Raw genomic sequence first — 19,043 nt, 5'->3', positions numbered from 1 at the left:
AGGGGTTTAACAGAGTCCTAAAGAAAATGGTGCCAGTCATACATCCAGTATGGCTGCCATGCCAACGGTTTTAAAAGTCTTGTTGTCATTACTCCTCTGCATGGATGGTTATTATGACGAGTTTTCAACAAAAGATATTTATTGATGTCTATTTTGTTCTTTGAGCCTTTACCTTTCAAGGTTCTAACTTGGGTTTTAAAAAATCATTGAAATAACAAAGTAATGTAAAAATAATCTTCAAATGTAGCCAGAACTACAGTTCAGATGAATACAAATATAGGTGGATTGCCAGAAATACATTATAAATCTATAGCAAAGGCAATTTTCATTGAGCAAAATAGCACATGTCTGATTGTATAACACTTGTCCAATGAAAGTAAACAGAAATGCAGGCTGTGACACATCATCACACTGGGATGAGGTTGTTTCCTCAGTTCAAGAACCTTCCATACTAATAGGAGGAATGAATCATATATGAACTGTATGTTTGATGTTGGTCTTAGCATCGGGGAAAGGTCAGCAATGCAGTAGTGATAGATAATGTATTACTGCTGTCAAATCAGTGATTAATTGTCATAAAAAGTCATTAAAAAGATAACACTGAAGTTAAATGAGAGCAAGATCTGGAATGGAAAATGCAGTTCATTTTAGGCCAATCAGATAATCAAAGATGTTTTCATGACTTACTTCAGCACATGATAAAACATTTAATGTAAGTGTATAAGGAAAGTATGATAGTACAAAGCAGATGACAGAGTTCAGGTGGTAAAACTGTCAAAATAAATAAGATTACATGTATGTCATATTTTTTGTATAATGTGTACTGCTATTTCTAATCTAGCATGTTAACAACAGTAAAGCAGCACATTCAGGTAGATTATTTAGTGCCATGTCATTTGAGGTAAATTGCTCAAGGATGACCCACAGTAGCCAGTCCAGGGCAATACAGCATGTTAACTACTGAGCCAATCTTGCTTATCTCTCATTTAGTCACTTTTTGCAATATGCAGTAGAGTGTTTTGGGCATATACCTAATGAAGGCAGATTATAGTGCAGTAGAGTGTATTGGGCATATGCCTAATGAGGGCAGATCATAGTGCAGTTGAATGTATTGGGCCTATGCCTAATGAGGACAGATCATAGTGCAACAGTGTTTTGTACCTATACCTAATGAAGGCAGATTATAGTGCAGTAGAATGTATTGGGCCTATGCCTAATGAGGGCAGATTATAGTGCAGAAGAGTGTATTGGGCATATGCCTAATGAGGGCAGATCATAGTGCAGCATAGTGTTTTGTACCTATACATAATGAAGGCAGATTATAGTGCAGTAGAATGTATTGGGCCTATGCTTAATGAGGGCAGATTACAGTGCAGTAGAGTGTATTGGGCATATGCCTAATGAGGGTAGATCATAGCGCAGCATAGTGATTTGTACCTATACCTAATGAAGGCAGATTATAATGCAGTAGAGTGTTTTGGGCCTATACCTATAGAGGGCAGATTATAATGCAGTAGAGTGTATTGGGCCTATACCAAAGGATGGCAGATCAGAGTCCCTGTTTGGATAAGTCTATGAATAAAACTGCGTACATATCGCATATCTTTATCATTTCAGGTGAAATTCAAATAGGGTCAGCTGTCCTCCCCTCTTCATTCTCCATTTTAGAAAACCAACCAATGGACATGCTGCTTGGACTGGACATGCTCAAAAGACATCAGGTAATGTCCTGAAATGTTTGCCTCTTTGCTATTTGAAGAATAACTTATAAGCAAGGACCGTGTTACCTGATGTGCCTTGTCTGTGACCATGTACAGGTCAAATTGGATCAGATGGTACATATAGATTCTGCAGAAATATAAATAATGATTTGCAAACAAAATATAGACTGGCCCAGAATTAGGGCGGTCAGCACTTTTTAAGTGGCACACACATACAGTACATGCATCATGTTTTATAGAAAATCCATGTCCCTGTGGTGGACCTTAATTCTTTTCACACTGTGTTGGGCATGGACAATACATAGTGGTCATCGTGGATTATCCATCTGGATGGATTAATTATTATTGCCCCAGTTAGAAGTCATGGCAGTATACTTATGCAATTGTGGACATCCACTACATTGCGTTGAACTTACCTGTTGGCATAGCTGCAGTACACAGAGCAGAATGCCATTTCTAAGTTGTACACAATGCCATTTAACACTCCAAGACTTGACCACTAAAATGCATTCACATATTTGTATTGTGAGAGATGAAAGATTTCTGAACTAAGATTGCTGAGACTAATTAGGTGTTACACAAAATATATGAAGTTTAATTATTGTAATATTAATATGAGAAAAAAAGAGAGGGAGAAAAAAGAAATTCATGGGTTTCATTCTGCCAGTCACTTTGAATTTGTTTTTGTAACATATTCCCACACAGTGAAATATATGCTGTGTTTTCTAATATGCAGTTTCTGCTAGTCCAGCCTGTTTAGTACTGTTGACCCAAATATACATGTCTGTGCAATACATTTTCTCAGGAATGAGATACATGTTAACTTTACCATTGACCTAATGGTTTTACATAGACTCTCCCATTGACCTAATGGTTTTACATAGACTCTACCATTGACCTAATGGTTTTACATAGACTCTGCAAAGCATGTGATGCTACATTTTATAACCAACAGCTTCATTTTATAACCAACAGCTTAATTAATATTCTTAGGACTACTGGTTTGGTCATATGATGAGTTTACATGTAATATTACCAAATGGATGGATGGAAGTGATGAAAAAAGTGTAATCACTTAAATATTTTCAGTAGCAGATAAAATTGTTTAATATAAAAATTGAGATAAATATCTCGTCCACTAGAAGGTGTAAATGTTGATCCTTTTTAATTGAAAAAGGGCTTATTTTGTTGATGAAAACTTCTTTCATATTGTGAATATGTACATGATTGTGAGAAAAATTCTTTTAATTTTAACGATCTTGTGTATTTGAAAAATGCTTATGCTAAATTAATATTATCATGCACTCTGGTTTTTGGACAATATGATAATCCCTTACCTAGAAGAAAGTAATCACTATTAGTTAGAATTCGCTTAGAAAGGTTTAACACAGTTTCTTTTCCTCTTTTGATTTCCTTTTTTCTTTTCTTTTCTTTCTTCCATCTGTTCTTGTTTTGTATTCTAATAAATCTCCTATTCTTTCTGCTGTTTGTGTTTTTTGCAACAGATTCTTGAGGGTTTCCATTAGTCTTTGTATTGTTGCTGTAACGGTTACATTTGATTCCTGTGTAGTTTTCTTCACCCCATTTTTTGCTGCATCTGCAATGGTTGCCTTTTGTGTGCCTGGGGCTGTTAAGTTTTTGCTTGATCATTTTTGCAATTGTTTTGAATGAGTCTTATTTTTTTTCTGTGTGATTTGGTTGATATGTAATTCTTGCTGTTGGCAATGCTTGTTCCATTTCATTTTCATTTCTTGGTTGTTGTTTATTCTGTGTGTGATTCTTAGTTACTGCACGTTTTTTTTTTACATTAATGAAGTTAATTTCCTCTGCTGATCTATTTGGTTTTTGATTTTTCTCTAGTAATTTTCGATGCTGATGTTTCTCATTGTCCAGGAAAATTGTTTTTCTGTCCTTGTAAATTCTTCAACTTTTTTTAAGTTGACTTGATAATAGTTCGTCATTTTTAGATTCCATTTATTTACACACACACACACACACACACACACACACACACAATATGGATGGATCATAGGCTACTCAGAATGCCCTTTGTAACCAATACAGTTAGAAGTAGGAGTAAATATTTTTATTCAGTGGTCAACTTTCAATCTTAATTACTATCCATTTTGTGATATTTTAACTTAAGCTGGTTAATTGTATTTAAGTGTAGGAATTAGGTCAGTTCACTGCATGCTACATATTTTGCATGTGAGATATTAAGTGAGTTTACTGCGTGCTACATGTTTTGCATGCAAGATATACCCTGTAATGGCTAACCAGGGTAATTATTGATGCATGAACTGTTGGATGTCACTCAAAGTTTTCTCAAAACCCCTGACTTTTACCCAGTAAAATTTGGCTTCTAGGGGTGGACAGTGATAATAACTTACTAAGGAAATTGTGAGAACAATGAATTTAAAAATTAAAACAAAAATAACAGTAGTGTCTTATCAGCTTTATATCTTGAGATTAATACAATAGAAAATGAACTTTTTAAAAAAAATCTTTATGTCTTTAATGGCCATTCACAGTGGGTAATTAGGTGGGTGGGTGGGTGAGTAGATAGGTGGTTACACAATATTTCAGCACAATACTTGCCATATTAGTACCAATTAACAGCTGACATTTCATATTTTAAATTGATTTAAAAGTTTGACTGTAAAGATTAATAATCGTCAACAAATATTTTGTTAGAAAAAGGGCCAGGATCTGTTTACTCCAAATTTATTTTTTGCATGATATTGTTTACAGCAGCTACTGGTGAGTTGTGAAAGTTGAGGTAAATTATGAAATTGTTGATTACACTATGGTTTTATATTTCAGTGCATAATTGATCTAAAGAGAAATGTGTTAGTGATAGGGACAACAGGGGAAGAAGCACCATTCCTTCCGGAGTCAGAGCTTCCACTATGCGCTAGAGCAAATTATGCTGGAAGTCCAGGCATGTCTCCAACTAGAATTGAGTCAGAAGATCGGATGCTGGCAGAAGCTTTGAATAGATCAGTCCAAGATGAAACATCAGGTGATGAAAATCTACTGACCAATTAATTAACAATGGGTAAAGCTGTAATTTGGGGAAATCATGTCCATGATAAATTGATTAGAAAATAAATATAATTTATCAGTATATTGATTTTTCAGACAAATACTTTCTCAATACTTCCAAACAGCTGGAGCACATGTTTTTCAGCAGATCATTTTGTCCTGTTGCCACTAATGTTTACAACAAAGAATAGAAGTTAATTATACGTCACCTATCCCTCAATAACTGGCACACAGTCGAGTCCAAAAACATAGATTACACTATAAGCAAGGGTTTGAGGAAACTATAAAAAAAATAAGTGTTGGTATTCTAGCTTGACATCAAGAAAACTTTGGGGCAGAGAGCTGGACTGTTTAATGGCTGAATAGTCATTTTATAATCACATTGGGAGTAATTGGAAATAAAAGTACTTTGTCTAATGAAGTTGTTCATTTTTCGGTATCAACTATATATTCAAGATGCCCAACCTCTGAATGATCATTAAAATTATTCCAACTGGCTTCAGCAACCTTTATGTGTACACAAAAACATTGTGTATTACATTAGGCTTTGTGTTGTTCTTGTAGAGTAGTCTGACTGAGTTCAATGCAGAGACTCTAAAAAGCAGTGAACTTGTTGATTCGGATTCCTTTTTGCATAATCCTGGGACATTTTATTTTGTGAAACAACTGTCAATGTCAAAACTCACTTTTTAATTGTTCTGTTAGTAAACTATTGATTCCATGATTCCATTGCAAATAATAGTGAAACTTCTTCTCATTCTTATGGAAATATCTGATTGCCAATTCAGGAATTTTAAGTTAAATGCAAACTTTGAAACTTGCTTCTTCACATTGAAACATATCTGTGAATCAAATTTTTTATTTCACCAAGTTTTCATTTTGCTTGGCTTGTTGTCTTTGTTCACATTTGTGGCTGAGCAGGCTAATTTAAGAGAGTTTAATTATATTACCTACACAATATTTATAACAGTATTCAATTGATCAATTGAAATGGGTTGACCTGACGCTTAACTGGAGCTGGTAGCTCTAAAGTGAGATTTCCATCCTTTCTAACTTTACTTTTATTCCACACCCATTATCTGATACAAAAGATGTAATTAATGTGATTATACAATTGAGTTTAGCTTTTAATTTGATGCAGCAATACAACAAATACTTTACCAGTCATACATAAAAAAACAAAGTCGGCACTTACCATATTTACCGTATATGTTGGGACACTGTATTTGTTGGGACAACATTAATTAATTTTAAAAGTAATTTTTATGTGCACTGTATGTTCTGGGACACATAGTTTTTTTTTCGAGTCGTAGGTTGTGGGACATCTTTTAAATCATTCGAAAATTACATGTCAGAAATTGCACTCCAACTGAAATTTTATTTTATAAAATATAAAACTGTGTACTTGAATTTAAACTCTTTAATCCACTGCAGCAGCATCTCATCAACACAACCCTTCTCCTGCACACGTACGATCTATTCTTTTGGTACATGAATACTTTTTATGCTTTCTCATACCGTGAAAAATTGTTAGAGGCAACACACCACCTGAAGCAGAAACTGCAAGAACAAAAGTAAGATTTTTTTCAAATCTGCACTAGTCTTGCTAATTCTTACACTTTTGACGCCCATCTTAGCGTCAGTGCATTCAGGAATGCAATCAAAGTACACTAGAGTTTCATCCATGTCAATGATCATATTGTCAGCGAAATGATCTGTTTCTCTTCTGGCTTTCATGAATTCATCAGATGATTTTATTTTCTCCAAATCTTCTGGATGATGCTGGGTCATCAGTGTTTGCGCACGAAGCACTATATTGTGTAACTTTAAAAACTGTTCCATTGTTTCACTTTATTTTCAAAATTTTCGTGAATATTGGTGAAAAGGAACCAAAGTTAGCTTCCATATCTCAGCTGTCTTTGTACATTCAAAGCTAAAAAATAAAAAATCAGCACACTTAAAAGAATCCATAGTTGGCTTCCAAGGTCAGCTTGCTTTGCAATAAAATAACTTTTGTATTGATATCCTTTAAAAAAATACGGCTTCTGAGACCAAAGTCGGCTTCCAACGAGGGCTTGCTTTGTAATACAAATAGCTTTGTCTTTGCTTTGTCTTTGATGTCCTGTCGGTAAGTTCAAAGAAGTAGTTTACTGCTGGCTGCCAGTTGTGTTTATTTACCACCAGGGCTTATATCTGTAATAATAATTAATACAAAGGTGCACTGATGTCTGCGCGTAAATATTAATGATACTTTTGTAACCCGCGCTGGTGAAGAGATTGTAACTTGCACTCAGGTGAATGTGTTTTCAAATAATGATTTTTATTTGTGAGATACTGTCATACAGTAGACCTGGATATAAATTAATTTTGGCTGTTTTGCACCTAACACCATGCCATGCATGAAGGGCAGTTGTCTTCAAAATCTCAGTTGATTATTTCCCTCTTGTTTGCGAAATCATTTGCTTCTCTTCTGGCCTTCACGAATTCATCACATGATTTTCTCCAAATATTCTGGGTGACGCTGGGTCATAGAAATCTGTGCACAAAGCACTATATTGTGTCACTTTAAAATTTGTTCCATTGTTTCAATTTATTTTCAAAATTCCCGTGAATACAGTTGAAAAGGAACTCAAGTTTGCTTCCATATCTCGGCCGTCTTTGTATATTAAAAAAAAAAAAAATCTGCTCTCTTCACAGAATCCATAGTCAGCTTCTGATGTCGGCTTGCTTTGCAATAAAATAACCTTTGTATTGATATCCTTTACAAAAAAAAGTGACCGAAGTCAGCTTCTGAAATTGGCTTGCTTTGTAATAAAAATAACCTTTTGTCTTTGATGACCTGTTGGTAGGTTCAAAGAAGGAGTTAACTGCTTGCTGCCAGTCGTATTTATTCACCACCAGGGCTTCTATGTGTTTGGCGTCTGTGGTTACAATTAATACAATGGAGCATTGATGTCTGCGGGTAAATAGTAAGGATAATTATGTAACCCAAGCTGGTGTCACTTGCACTCAAGTGAATGTGTTTTCAAATGATGATTTTTATTTGCGAGATACTGTCATACACTAGACCTGGATATAATTCAGTCTAGATTATTTTGCACCAAACACCGTGTCATGCGTGAATGGCATCTTCAAGATGTCTGTTGACTATTTCCCTCTTGTTTCGATTTTGTTGGCTCCAGTTTTCAGTCGGGTAGCATTTTCAAACCTTTGAGCACAACCACAACCAGTTGTTTCTCAAAGTTTATGTCAATGAACAGCGTGGTGTGTGGTATCGGACATAAGTGATACATGCTACAGTATGGAAGCCTATGCTGCTTATACGGATTTTGTGGAAATATTTTATTCTTTAATGCTTCTGTTGAAAAAAGGAATAAATGATAACAACACAAGGTTAGTTTCTTTCTTTTTATTATCAATTAAGCGTTTTATTTATCTATTTTATTGCAACGTGCAGTGGGGGGGGGGCAAGCAAAAATGCAATACAAATTTATTTCATTTCTTAAGTCTTGGGACATATGACCAAAGTGAAAAAATGTTTCACCATAAGTTCTGGGATGAAACAAAATAATTGTTTTATCGTTTCCCAACATATGCGGTAAATATGGTAATTAGGTTCTTGCATAATATGCTTGTGAACATAACTGTTACGATAGATTGACATATTTTCTGTTCAGATACAAGAGGGTGCACTGCATTTATGATGTTTACACTTAAACAGAACTAAATGATAGAACTAAAACATGAATTTCACTTGAAAAAACGTATGTAATTGGTATTTATCTATTAAAGTGCTGCCTCCAGTAGGCATTATTGATATTTTCATTGATCAACACTTCATTTGATAGTATGATTTACAGTGTCTAAAAATCTTTTTTCCAGAAAGAAAATTTAGCAAAATATATGACCATTTATTAAAAGTTGAGAATTTCATGATGTTGATTAAAATTTCCAGGTCTTATCTACCATTTTCGATGATAAAACGAGCGATATATCAAGGTTTTAGTTACCAGTTTCAGTAATGATTGTCTTAATGTTCAACAAATAAGGATAAATGTTTGGGTATTTTCTGGTTTAAAAAAATGGGATCCATGTCTGACCATGTGTTGTTAGTGGGTTTGCAAGTTATTGAGGGAGTGTTGTAGTCTTTAAGAGTTCAGAAACAAAATACTCGGACTATACAAGTGTGTTATGTCTGTTTAAAATTTCATCTGGTTTACCTGTTGTAAGGTAAGAACTTATTCACGGCATTATTACATCGTTATGGTCAACAATAGTAGGTATGTAAGTATTTGTATATATAAAAAAAACAAAATTTTCTGCAGTTTCATGTTTTTATATGGCTCACAAGGAACTCTGAATTGTGGCACTAGAAGCAAGAAGAAACATTCTGTTCTGGTAATGTTTGTGCAGATGACTTATTTGTTGCAATAAATTTCTGTAGAAAACTGCTTTTATCATGAAATTGCTTTTTCATATTCAGCTATACATTTTACTTAAGATTACATGCTTAGTTTCAAACAGTCCCATATGTTGACTTGAAAATAGAGCACGTGTGTCAGATTTTACTTTTATTCATTATGATAGAATATTGAATTTGTATTTTTATTGTTTCATTACCATTCGTGAAAATTGTGTCAGCTTAATATGTACGTTGATACCTTGTTGCACCATGTAACAAAATCATTAATTAATTAATCAGTTGGCCAGACAGCTGGAGAAACTTCTTGATATAAGGATACCCAAGGGACCTCAAAGTTTCCGGCTTGAAGTTATTTATCTCTCACAAGCTTATGGCATACTGTCAGCTCAGTTACTAAGAATAGTTTGTATTTCTAATGATGCATACGTTTCTCTATATAGCTCTCTTGACATGTTTGGCCTTAAAAAACATGAATCAAGCTATGTAATGGGACAAAATATTTTAATAATCAGAAAAAATGATTATTCTCAGTGTAGCTACCTTCCTTGGTATAGTTTGCCAGCTTATATGTAGAATGATTTCATTACAAAATGATCATTCAAGGTATTTGCTTACATATTCTCTGTAGTTCATACCAACTCTCCTGTCTGTAGCCCCCTGCTAATACTAAAAATGTAAAGCTTCAGAGATTTACAAAATGCACGAAACAAAGAAATTCCTGTTTGGTTTGAAATGTGAACACAGTGACAGTGTTAGGGACCCCCTGACAACAGTCAGCCTAGAAATTATTAATTGATTCTATTTCATGAACCATATTTCCTTGTATTACAAAATGATGCACATCTACATGTATTACAAATGATGTACATCTACATGTATTGCAAATGATGCACATATACATGTATTACAAATGATGCACATGTACATTGATTACAAATGATGCACATGTACATTTATTACAAATGATGCACATATACATGTATTACAAATGAAGCACATACATGTATTACAAATGATGCACATGCATATTTATTACAAATGATGCACATGTACATTGATTACAAATGATGCACATGTACATTTATTACAAATGATGCACATATACATGTATTACAAATGATGCACATATACTTGTATTACAAATGATGCACATGTACATGTATTACAAATGATGCACATACATATTACAAATGATGTACATGTACATTTATTACAAATGATGGGCATAATACATGTATTACAGATGAATGTATTACATAAAAGAGACTAGAAGGAACTGTTAGACAATTACACATACATCATTGTATCAGATATATTATTAAATGGGCAGTTTTATTGTAAATAAATAAATTACCATAAATAAATTAATTACTGTAAATAAAGTGAACCAGTTTTTACATTTTCAGCAAGTTCTGGTGCATCATCTTCTAATAGAAACCATAGTGCAAATGTTGGTCCCAGTACATCATCTACCAGGTCAAAGCCTGAGGCCAGGGGTGGTGCTGCATCAGGTGGTCCAAGAACATTTCCAGAGGATGTGATCCAAAAGTTGATGACAAATGGTTTTTCAAGGAGTCAGGTTATAGAAGAACTGACAAGAGCTAATGGCGATCACGACCAAGCACTTGCAGCATTGTTTGCTAAATCTTTCACAATGCCTTGATGGATATTTTCTTTTTTCCTGCTCCTTTTGTTGGACAAATATTATGAGATATGGCAATATTGGTTTAAACAACATATATCGAATATCATCATGCATCATTTCATAGATAGTATGTCTCATAAAGAGGATTGAGGAACATTTAATATTACTGATTTAAGCTCATTGTTAACATTATACTTTTGAAATACATCAGTTTTACATTGAGTGGCATAAATACAATGCACAATACAGAAAAGAATGAACACAAGAAAAGGGCATGGAAAATTCTAATTTTGCTAAATACTGATCAAATGTGAGTGTGTTATGCTTCAAACAATGATATGAAATAAAAAATGTATGTTATTGTTTGTTGGATATGGCTAAATGTAGAATATAGAGTAGCACAGTATCTGGATATACACCATTATTATGGGATGGATTAGACCACACTGTAGTAAATTACATTATTATGGGATGCATTAGATCACAAATTAGTGGTACTTTAAAAAATCTATCTCATAGGTTGTCAAACAGTGGATTGTGGGCCTCAAGTGGACTGAGGGATTGATGCAGGTGATATGTTAGCCATACACAGAATAACCAAATAAGGGCAGTGGGTGGAGAAAGTTTGAGAACCATTGATCTAGATGAACCTATTGGTGGCTGTTCAAAATTTCTGAACCATACCAAATTTATAAGAATATCAATATGTTGAAGAGAGTTTTTTCTTGTATACCACATCAGGGCCTTCCATTAGACTTAAAGCTGGATGACTTTGAGGGACCTCCCACAACAGGGATAGATTTTTGTTTAAAAGAGCCAGGTGGAAAGTAAAAGTAGCCAGGTAAATCACCCAGCTCACAGCTGATAAAGTAACAGATTTTAGCATGAAAAAATGTTGATGCGAGCATCTAGATTTGATCTATTTTGAACTTGTCTGTTACTTGCTGTTTGGACACTTGGTGTAACCAAGGCCAGCAAATAATTGGGGGAAGCACCAGTCTTGAAAGGAGGTGAAAATTTGAAGCCTTATTTTCATAATTGCTATGTAAATCTACATAAACACCTGTATAATTGATGTGTAAATTTACATAAATACCTGAACAATTAGTGTGTAAATCTACATAAACACCTGTATAATTGATGTGTAAATCTACATAAATACCTCAATAATTGTTGTTTAAATCTCCATAAATACCTGAATAACTAGTGTGTAAATCTCCATAAATATTTGAATAATTGGTGTGTAAATCTCCATAAATATTTGAATAATTGGTGTGTAAATCTACATAAATATTTGAATAATTGGTGTGTAAATTTCCATAAATATTTGAATAATTGGTGTATAAATCTACATAAATATTCGAATAATTGGTGTGTAAATCTACATAAATACCTGAATAACTAGTGTGTAAATCTTCATAAATACCTGATTAACTAGTGTGTAAATCTACATAAATATTTGAATAATTGGTGTGTAAATCTAAATAAAGACATGAATAATTGGTGTGTAAATCTACATAAATACCTGAATAACTGGTGTGTAAATCTTCATAAATACCTGATTAACTAGTGTGTAAATCTACATAAATATTTGAATAATTGGTGTGTAAATCTAAATAAAGACATGAATAATTGGTGTGTAAATCTACATAAATACCTGAATAACTAGTGTATAACTTTACATAAAAACTTGAATAATTAGTGTGTAAATCTACGTAAAGACATGAATAATTGATGTGTAAATCTACATAAATACATGAATGATTGGTTTGTAAATCTAATTAAATACCTAATTAATTGGTGTGTAAATCTATATAATGACATGAATAATTGGTGTGTGCTGAGATAAAAAGCTGCAACTGAACTGTGTCAGTCTAAATGAATAAGTGAACAATGTTTGCATTATTTTATATTACTCATATTTCTCTGATGATATGCCCAGACTCAAAAGTAAGCTCACCCACCCCAATTTGTGAAAGTTGTAGCAGACTGTAGGGTCTGATAAACATGCCTGCCCCAACTTTTGACCTTGGTGTGAACAAAAATATGTCAGCAAGCATTCATGATGCTTTGTAATTTCATTCTGTAGAGCCAGTAAAAATAATTTTCTTCCATTTTTATGGTCCCACTGGCATGAAATGCAACATTTATTCAAGAAATAAGTATAACAAAATAGTTACAGGTTTTGTTTCTTACAGCAGTGTTTAATCACACTCTTAAAATGAGTTATTTATTGAAATTCATTTGAAACCATCCAACTTTAAAATATAAACATGATACTTCCTCATAACACATCTTAAGTGAAGGGCAGTGATGTGTCAGAGTGATCTATATTGACTTTTACATTTTGATTGCGGGTGAAAATTCAGGATCATTTCCAGTTGAAAGAGGAATTAAAATTTGTCAATTCAACTTAGTTTTATTTTGAATACAGTCAGTAACTTCTTTTCCTTTTGTATGGAATAAAAAATTGATAACTAAACTTGACTGAGGGTGTAATGACTTGGAAAACACTATTTGAGTGAAAAAACTTTGTAACAGAAGAAAGGATTCGATGGGATTATTCAGTCAGGCACCAAAAATTTGCATAAAACTTATCGCAGAAATAATTTTATTCCAGTGCTTGGAAATTCACAATTATATCAAATGCACATGAATGTTTGAATATCCCTCATTGAAATTGATTCCTCAATCCATGATGACACCATTTGAAGGTGTGGGGTTTCTACACACAATGGAGGATTAGAAACTGCTTTTTTTTTTACCATGGCTTGGAAACTTGGATGAATATTTCTTTAAATAAAAAGTGATGTGTTGCTGAATATTTTTATGATGCTTTTTTTTCATCTAAAATGTAGATATCAAGCTTTAAAGGAATCTGGCTTGTATCACTTAAATTGCATGCAACATAGCCTACAGTAATGAGTGGTACACCCAATTTGTGATGATTTGACTCTGCTATGACCTGGTCTTATCCATGAATAAGGCCATACCCCACTTATTTGACAAATATATTTGGTTGCCGCCCTGATCTTATCATTGGTGAGATATGGTACTTATTTGTCTTTGTTCATCTAAACTATTGCATTATCCTGGCAATTCTTGACGAGGATCAAGGTCTTACGTTTGGTGTTCTTGAATGTAAAATTGCTGTGTATCGTAGATCAGTTTCTATCTAGATTCACATCAATCACACAGTGTAGTTGCAACATACTTGCTTTATGTCTCTACAGTTTTGGGTTCAGGCTCTGGCTTTTATTGCTGTATTGGAAATCGTTTCATGCCAACATTTGAACAGTGGAGAGTTTGTAAAATTTGTTGCTGGATCAGTATTATTTAATTAAGTTTAATTGGTGTTTGATTCTGTTATAACGCTTAAGTGGTGTTTGATTTTATCAATTCTGTTTACACTTTAAGAATTCATTTTCAGAAATAGGTTAAACGTTAAATCATACCAGTTGCATTTAAACTGTGACTTTTCCCATTTTCAGAATATATTTAGATGTTGTAAATGTTCACTTTAATGTTACAGAGGCCATTACATGCACTACTTCCCAATTCTAGCAGTAGATCTAGTTCTTTTTGTTTTCTCTGTGCTTGTAAAATGCTTAGATATTTTGTCCAGAGAAATAAAAGTTTTTTAAAAAATGCAGTAAAAAAAATAGTTAAAGGAAGAGAAAAATGGTTCATAAAGGATAAGTATGTACCTCCATTGCATCAAAATTTGAAACAATTTATTACTGCAATAAAAAAATGAATTATGATGAGTGTCACATAAGTGTATTTTGTATATCCAGTATGTGAGTTCTGATGTAGATTTCAACATGATTATCTCCACACTTTGAAGAAAGTGCATAAATAAATTATGTAACCTGTGTCTCAATTCATGTTTTCATTTGTGTGTAAGTACTGGTGTGTTATTGTTGATTTTACAATTCAGGAAGTGATGCGTGTATATATAGGCTGCATTCTTTAGGATTGAAATTATGCCATGCATGGAAATTTTGTTGTTTTCAAAATTTTCTGTTATATTAGGTTTTCATCTATAATAATTATAATAATTGTAACCATAAATATAATCATATTGTAATATTAGAAGTGTTATAAAGAAGTATTGCTACAGGCAAACCTGATTGAAAGACCACTGGTATGAATGATCACTAGTCTAAAGAGACCATGCATGAAATAAACCGGCTGTATTGAAAAATGGCCTCCACTGAGAAACAACTTGTTTGAGAGACTGTTTTATTATTTATGGGGTGGTTCTGCTTTATATGTATGCAGTCTCTCACAACAGGTTTGTGCATGAAGGCCAGTTTTAAAGGTCTAAATTCAACTATGTTTTGAAAGGAAAAAATACTTACACTAATTTGCATTGACCTTGATATAATTTGATAAAGCAGTACAAATCTGTAATGAGATATGTAAAATTTAAGTTTTTTTTCATGTATTAGTATATTCACTGCAAAATGAACTAAGTTGCACTTGTTTTTCCTGTCCATAATTCCCAAGTTACATCCAGATACAATTCCCAAGTAATACTTGTTCATCAGATGCATCATGGGTAGAGTTATTATTGATCTAATTCATTTATATTATTGTGCATACCTAAAGTGGCTAAATGTCCAGATGAGAAGAACGATTGGTTGCTATTGAGCTTCATTTTCCAAATTTATTAAACCACTGAAAAATATCTCTTGTTTGTCCATCATTGTGAGACTGAATTTGGTCAATCCATGGAACGGTCTTATTCCAAACACTTAGACAGGTATCACACACTTTCTTACACTTGGCTACTATTCCATCCGAACAGTCAGTTATAACAACTTTAGCGCTTTTCTGAATATCATTACAATCTTCGTCAATTAGATGTTTAACCCCAAAATACTTATCTGAATTTGCAAGCAGCATTTTGTCTAAGTCTCGACATGTCTTGATCTTGAGGTCACATACACTACTTATATGGCTAAACTCGGAAACGAACACAATAATGAAAGCTGAAGTTGTTCATTTGATGTACTTTTATAATGACCAATGTACATCTTCAGTTCTTTCGGCCTCTGAAATCAGTCATTGTAAATATCAGCACATCAAAAACACATTTTCCCACTCAACATGAGGTTGAAGCATGACTGTCAAACCTTTGAATTTGCCACCCAGCTATTGTGTGTGTACAGAGGACTCTTGTGTGATTTTCTGCATCCCAGATAAAAATAATTGCATCCAGATACACATGTTTAAGCATTTCTGAGACATATGACTAATCGTGCTACCAGATTAGCTACAATCGATCAACCTCTGAAGGCAGGAACAAGAAAAGCTACAATCAACAAAATGACCTGTATTTTTATGGTTTCTTTAAAATTAAACAATGTACCTCCGAAAATTAGTTCAAAGAAAACATTACTTTTGATTAAGCAAATGGAACAAAAAGAAAATGTGAATGGTATATAATTTTTCTAACATGTGATCTGTACTCAAATTTATGGATTTTTCATATACGTGTATTTCGGATTCTTCTACACATTTATAAGTTTTCAATACACACATGTATTTACCGCTCCGGTAGCCTAGTGGTTAGAACGTCCGCCTCAGATGCAGGAGGTCGTGGGTTCAATCCCCGGCCAAGTCATACCAAAGACTTACAAAACTGGTACTAACAGCTGCCTCGCTTGGCGCTCAGCATTAAGAGGTTAGTGTTAGGACTGGTCGGCCTGGTGTCAGGATAATGTGACTGGGTGGGACATCATGCTACATGTCTGCGGCATGATGCCCCAGTGCTGGACATCACTATAAACTGCCACACTGCAGATATTGTAACGATAAGACAGAAACATTGTTAAAGCTACGTTAAGAATCCAAATCACACACATACACACACACATGTATTTCAGACTAGTTGTGTCTTCAGTTTGATCAAAATTTCTATTGTTTATTTTCTCACTGATGACAGGTTACCTCTTGCAGATTTCAGTTGTATGTGATATTTAATATTTTTTAGAGCCCCCTACTTATCTCAACATCTTCTTAAGTCGACAATATTACTCTGTTCACAGGGTATCAAGATAAATGGATAGTACTATATTATGAAAATGGCAACATTTTTTTTTAAAAATGGTGACAAAATATTGAGGTTGACGATAACTTTATTAATGCCAGTGCCATCCATGAATATATTGGTTAAAAGTTCCAAATGCAAAAATTCACTCTGCACTGTACAGAATTATTCTTTAACTGTTTCATTAAACTGGATAAATAAAAATCTAAATACAAAAGGTAAGGATACTGACATCATCCATTCCAAAGTACTTTGATGTAGGTTAATACTTAAGGACAATTGGAAATCCTGCTAATTATCTGTAACAGAAGGACAATTGGAAATCCTGCTAATTATCTGTAACAGAAGGACAATTGGAAATCCTGCTAATTATCTGTAACAGAAGGACAATTGGAAATCCTGCTAATTATCTGTACCAGAAAAATGTTTGTACTAAAGGGATTCAGCAATTGATGTCCTTTTGTCTTGTACTGATGTGCAAACTATTAGTCCATTTCTGGAGATTATAAGTCGAGCATGGCTGAGAAGAAAATTGTGAATTCTTTCGACTTCCAGTCAATGGTGCAAGAATGTCTAAAATGAATGGTAGAATGAAGAATGTATAGGATGAAGTGGAGTTTGTAGCCATTTGGATAATGATAATTCTAAAACAATGTCAAATGTTGGGTTAGATAAACTACCAGAAATGAAACTAGAATTTCGTAAAGTTTTAGAAAGCTTGGCTATTACAGTATAAATAGTTGGGGAAAAGTGATGTACTCAGTCTGTTGCAGTGAAAACCAAGTGAAAAGATCTCTCATTATGATACCAGCATTATGCTGATTTTCACAACATAAACAATATTAACTTTGAACTGACTAGGAACACCCTTCCTTTAGAGAAGAAATGATTAACTGTGATGGGGATATACACGACTTGGGTAGTACAATGGCAGCTAGTGGAATGTATTTTGATCTGGTCTATAGTCCAAGATGGCACATGAAATTTATATAAACTAGCACCCTGACTGAACGTTTGCCTTCTGTTTTTTGTTTGTTTGTTTGTTTATTTAACAACATGCACTATCCAAGCAGACCCTTTTCATAGTCACATAGGATTAAATAAAAGTCTGTTGTATTTATATCTGTGACACAGACATTCATAGCAATGTTGTATTTATATCTGTGACACAGTCATTCATAGCAATGTTGAAACATATTTTGCCCAAAAACTGTGGTCGCTGGTCACTTTCAGTAGGTGCTTGCTCAAGACAGTGCATTTATATAAGAAAACTAATTCATGGATGGCATTGATGGTTATAAATGACAGGTGGGTGCTCAGAGAAGAGGTGCCTCATATTAGGTTTTACTGTATTTAGTAAAGGAATGGATATAAAAATAATTTATGAAAATTTATAGCATTTTGACAAGTGTTTTATAGAAATGTAAAGGATTTTGACAGGTGTTTTAAAAAAAGTTTAGCATTTTGACAAGTGTTTTATTCAAAATGTTCAGCATAATTTTAACAAGTGTTGCTTATTTATGACTGTTATTATCTTGCAGCTGTAATTCCGAAGAATTGAATAAAAACTTTGGAACGTTATGCCTCATGTTGCAGAAAAGTGTATCATTTAATTTCATATGAGAGAGAATGAAATAGTGTATAGAAAGTCTGCAACTGTCTTTGCATCAGTCTGCAACATAATGTGCATCTCGGATTCAGTGGATGGATATAATTTGATTCTTAATATCATACTAAAATGTATACAGTATTGTAAAACATTAGCAGTACAGAGAAACCTTGTGTACTTAAATATTTACAGTATTGTAAAACTTTACAAATACAGAGAAACCATTCTTTCTGCAATATATACAGTATTGTAAAATATTAAAATTTCAGGGAAACCTTTGCAGACCATTGTAATTAGTAAACCAAAATCCCCTTTAAATAGTAATATTTTTCAGGATTTTCAACTTTACTTAGAGTCAGTAACATTTACTTTGAGAAAGAAAACTGATCTACTGGTTCCAAGTATTGTTTTCCTGCAAAATAAACCCATCAGACCAAAACTTACCCAAAAACAATTGTCTAGATATAATTAAGGGTATTGAAGGATAAAACAGAATGGTCATTACAGAGAATTAACAATATCTGATTCAAGTATCAGACATC

At 33.4% G+C, this 19,043-nt stretch overlaps 1 protein-coding gene across 1 annotated transcript in view; it reads left to right on the top strand.

The window, feature by feature from the left end:
• LOC149781804 (protein DDI1 homolog 2-like) overlaps window positions 1-18,469 on the top strand; it is a 41,587-nt gene extending 23,118 nt beyond the window's left edge. Inside the window, exons 6-8 of the mRNA XM_089935969.1 lie at window positions 1,618-1,721; window positions 4,545-4,743; window positions 10,596-18,469. Of these exons, the coding sequence (XP_089792095.1) occupies window positions 1,618-1,721; window positions 4,545-4,743; window positions 10,596-10,852 (560 nt within the window). The 3' untranslated portion in view covers window positions 10,853-18,469. The remainder of the gene's footprint in view (window positions 1-1,617; window positions 1,722-4,544; window positions 4,744-10,595) is intronic.
• Window positions 18,470-19,043: the final 574 nt, after the last annotated feature.

This window comes from Sinohyriopsis cumingii, chromosome 15, assembly GCF_028554795.1.
Source record: "Sinohyriopsis cumingii isolate HCF-2022 chromosome 15, ASM2855479v2, whole genome shotgun sequence".
NCBI classification, from domain to species: domain Eukaryota; kingdom Metazoa; phylum Mollusca; class Bivalvia; order Unionida; family Unionidae; genus Sinohyriopsis; species Sinohyriopsis cumingii.
Note: the sequence above shows the minus strand (reverse complement) of the source record. Positions and strands in the feature narration are given on the sequence as shown.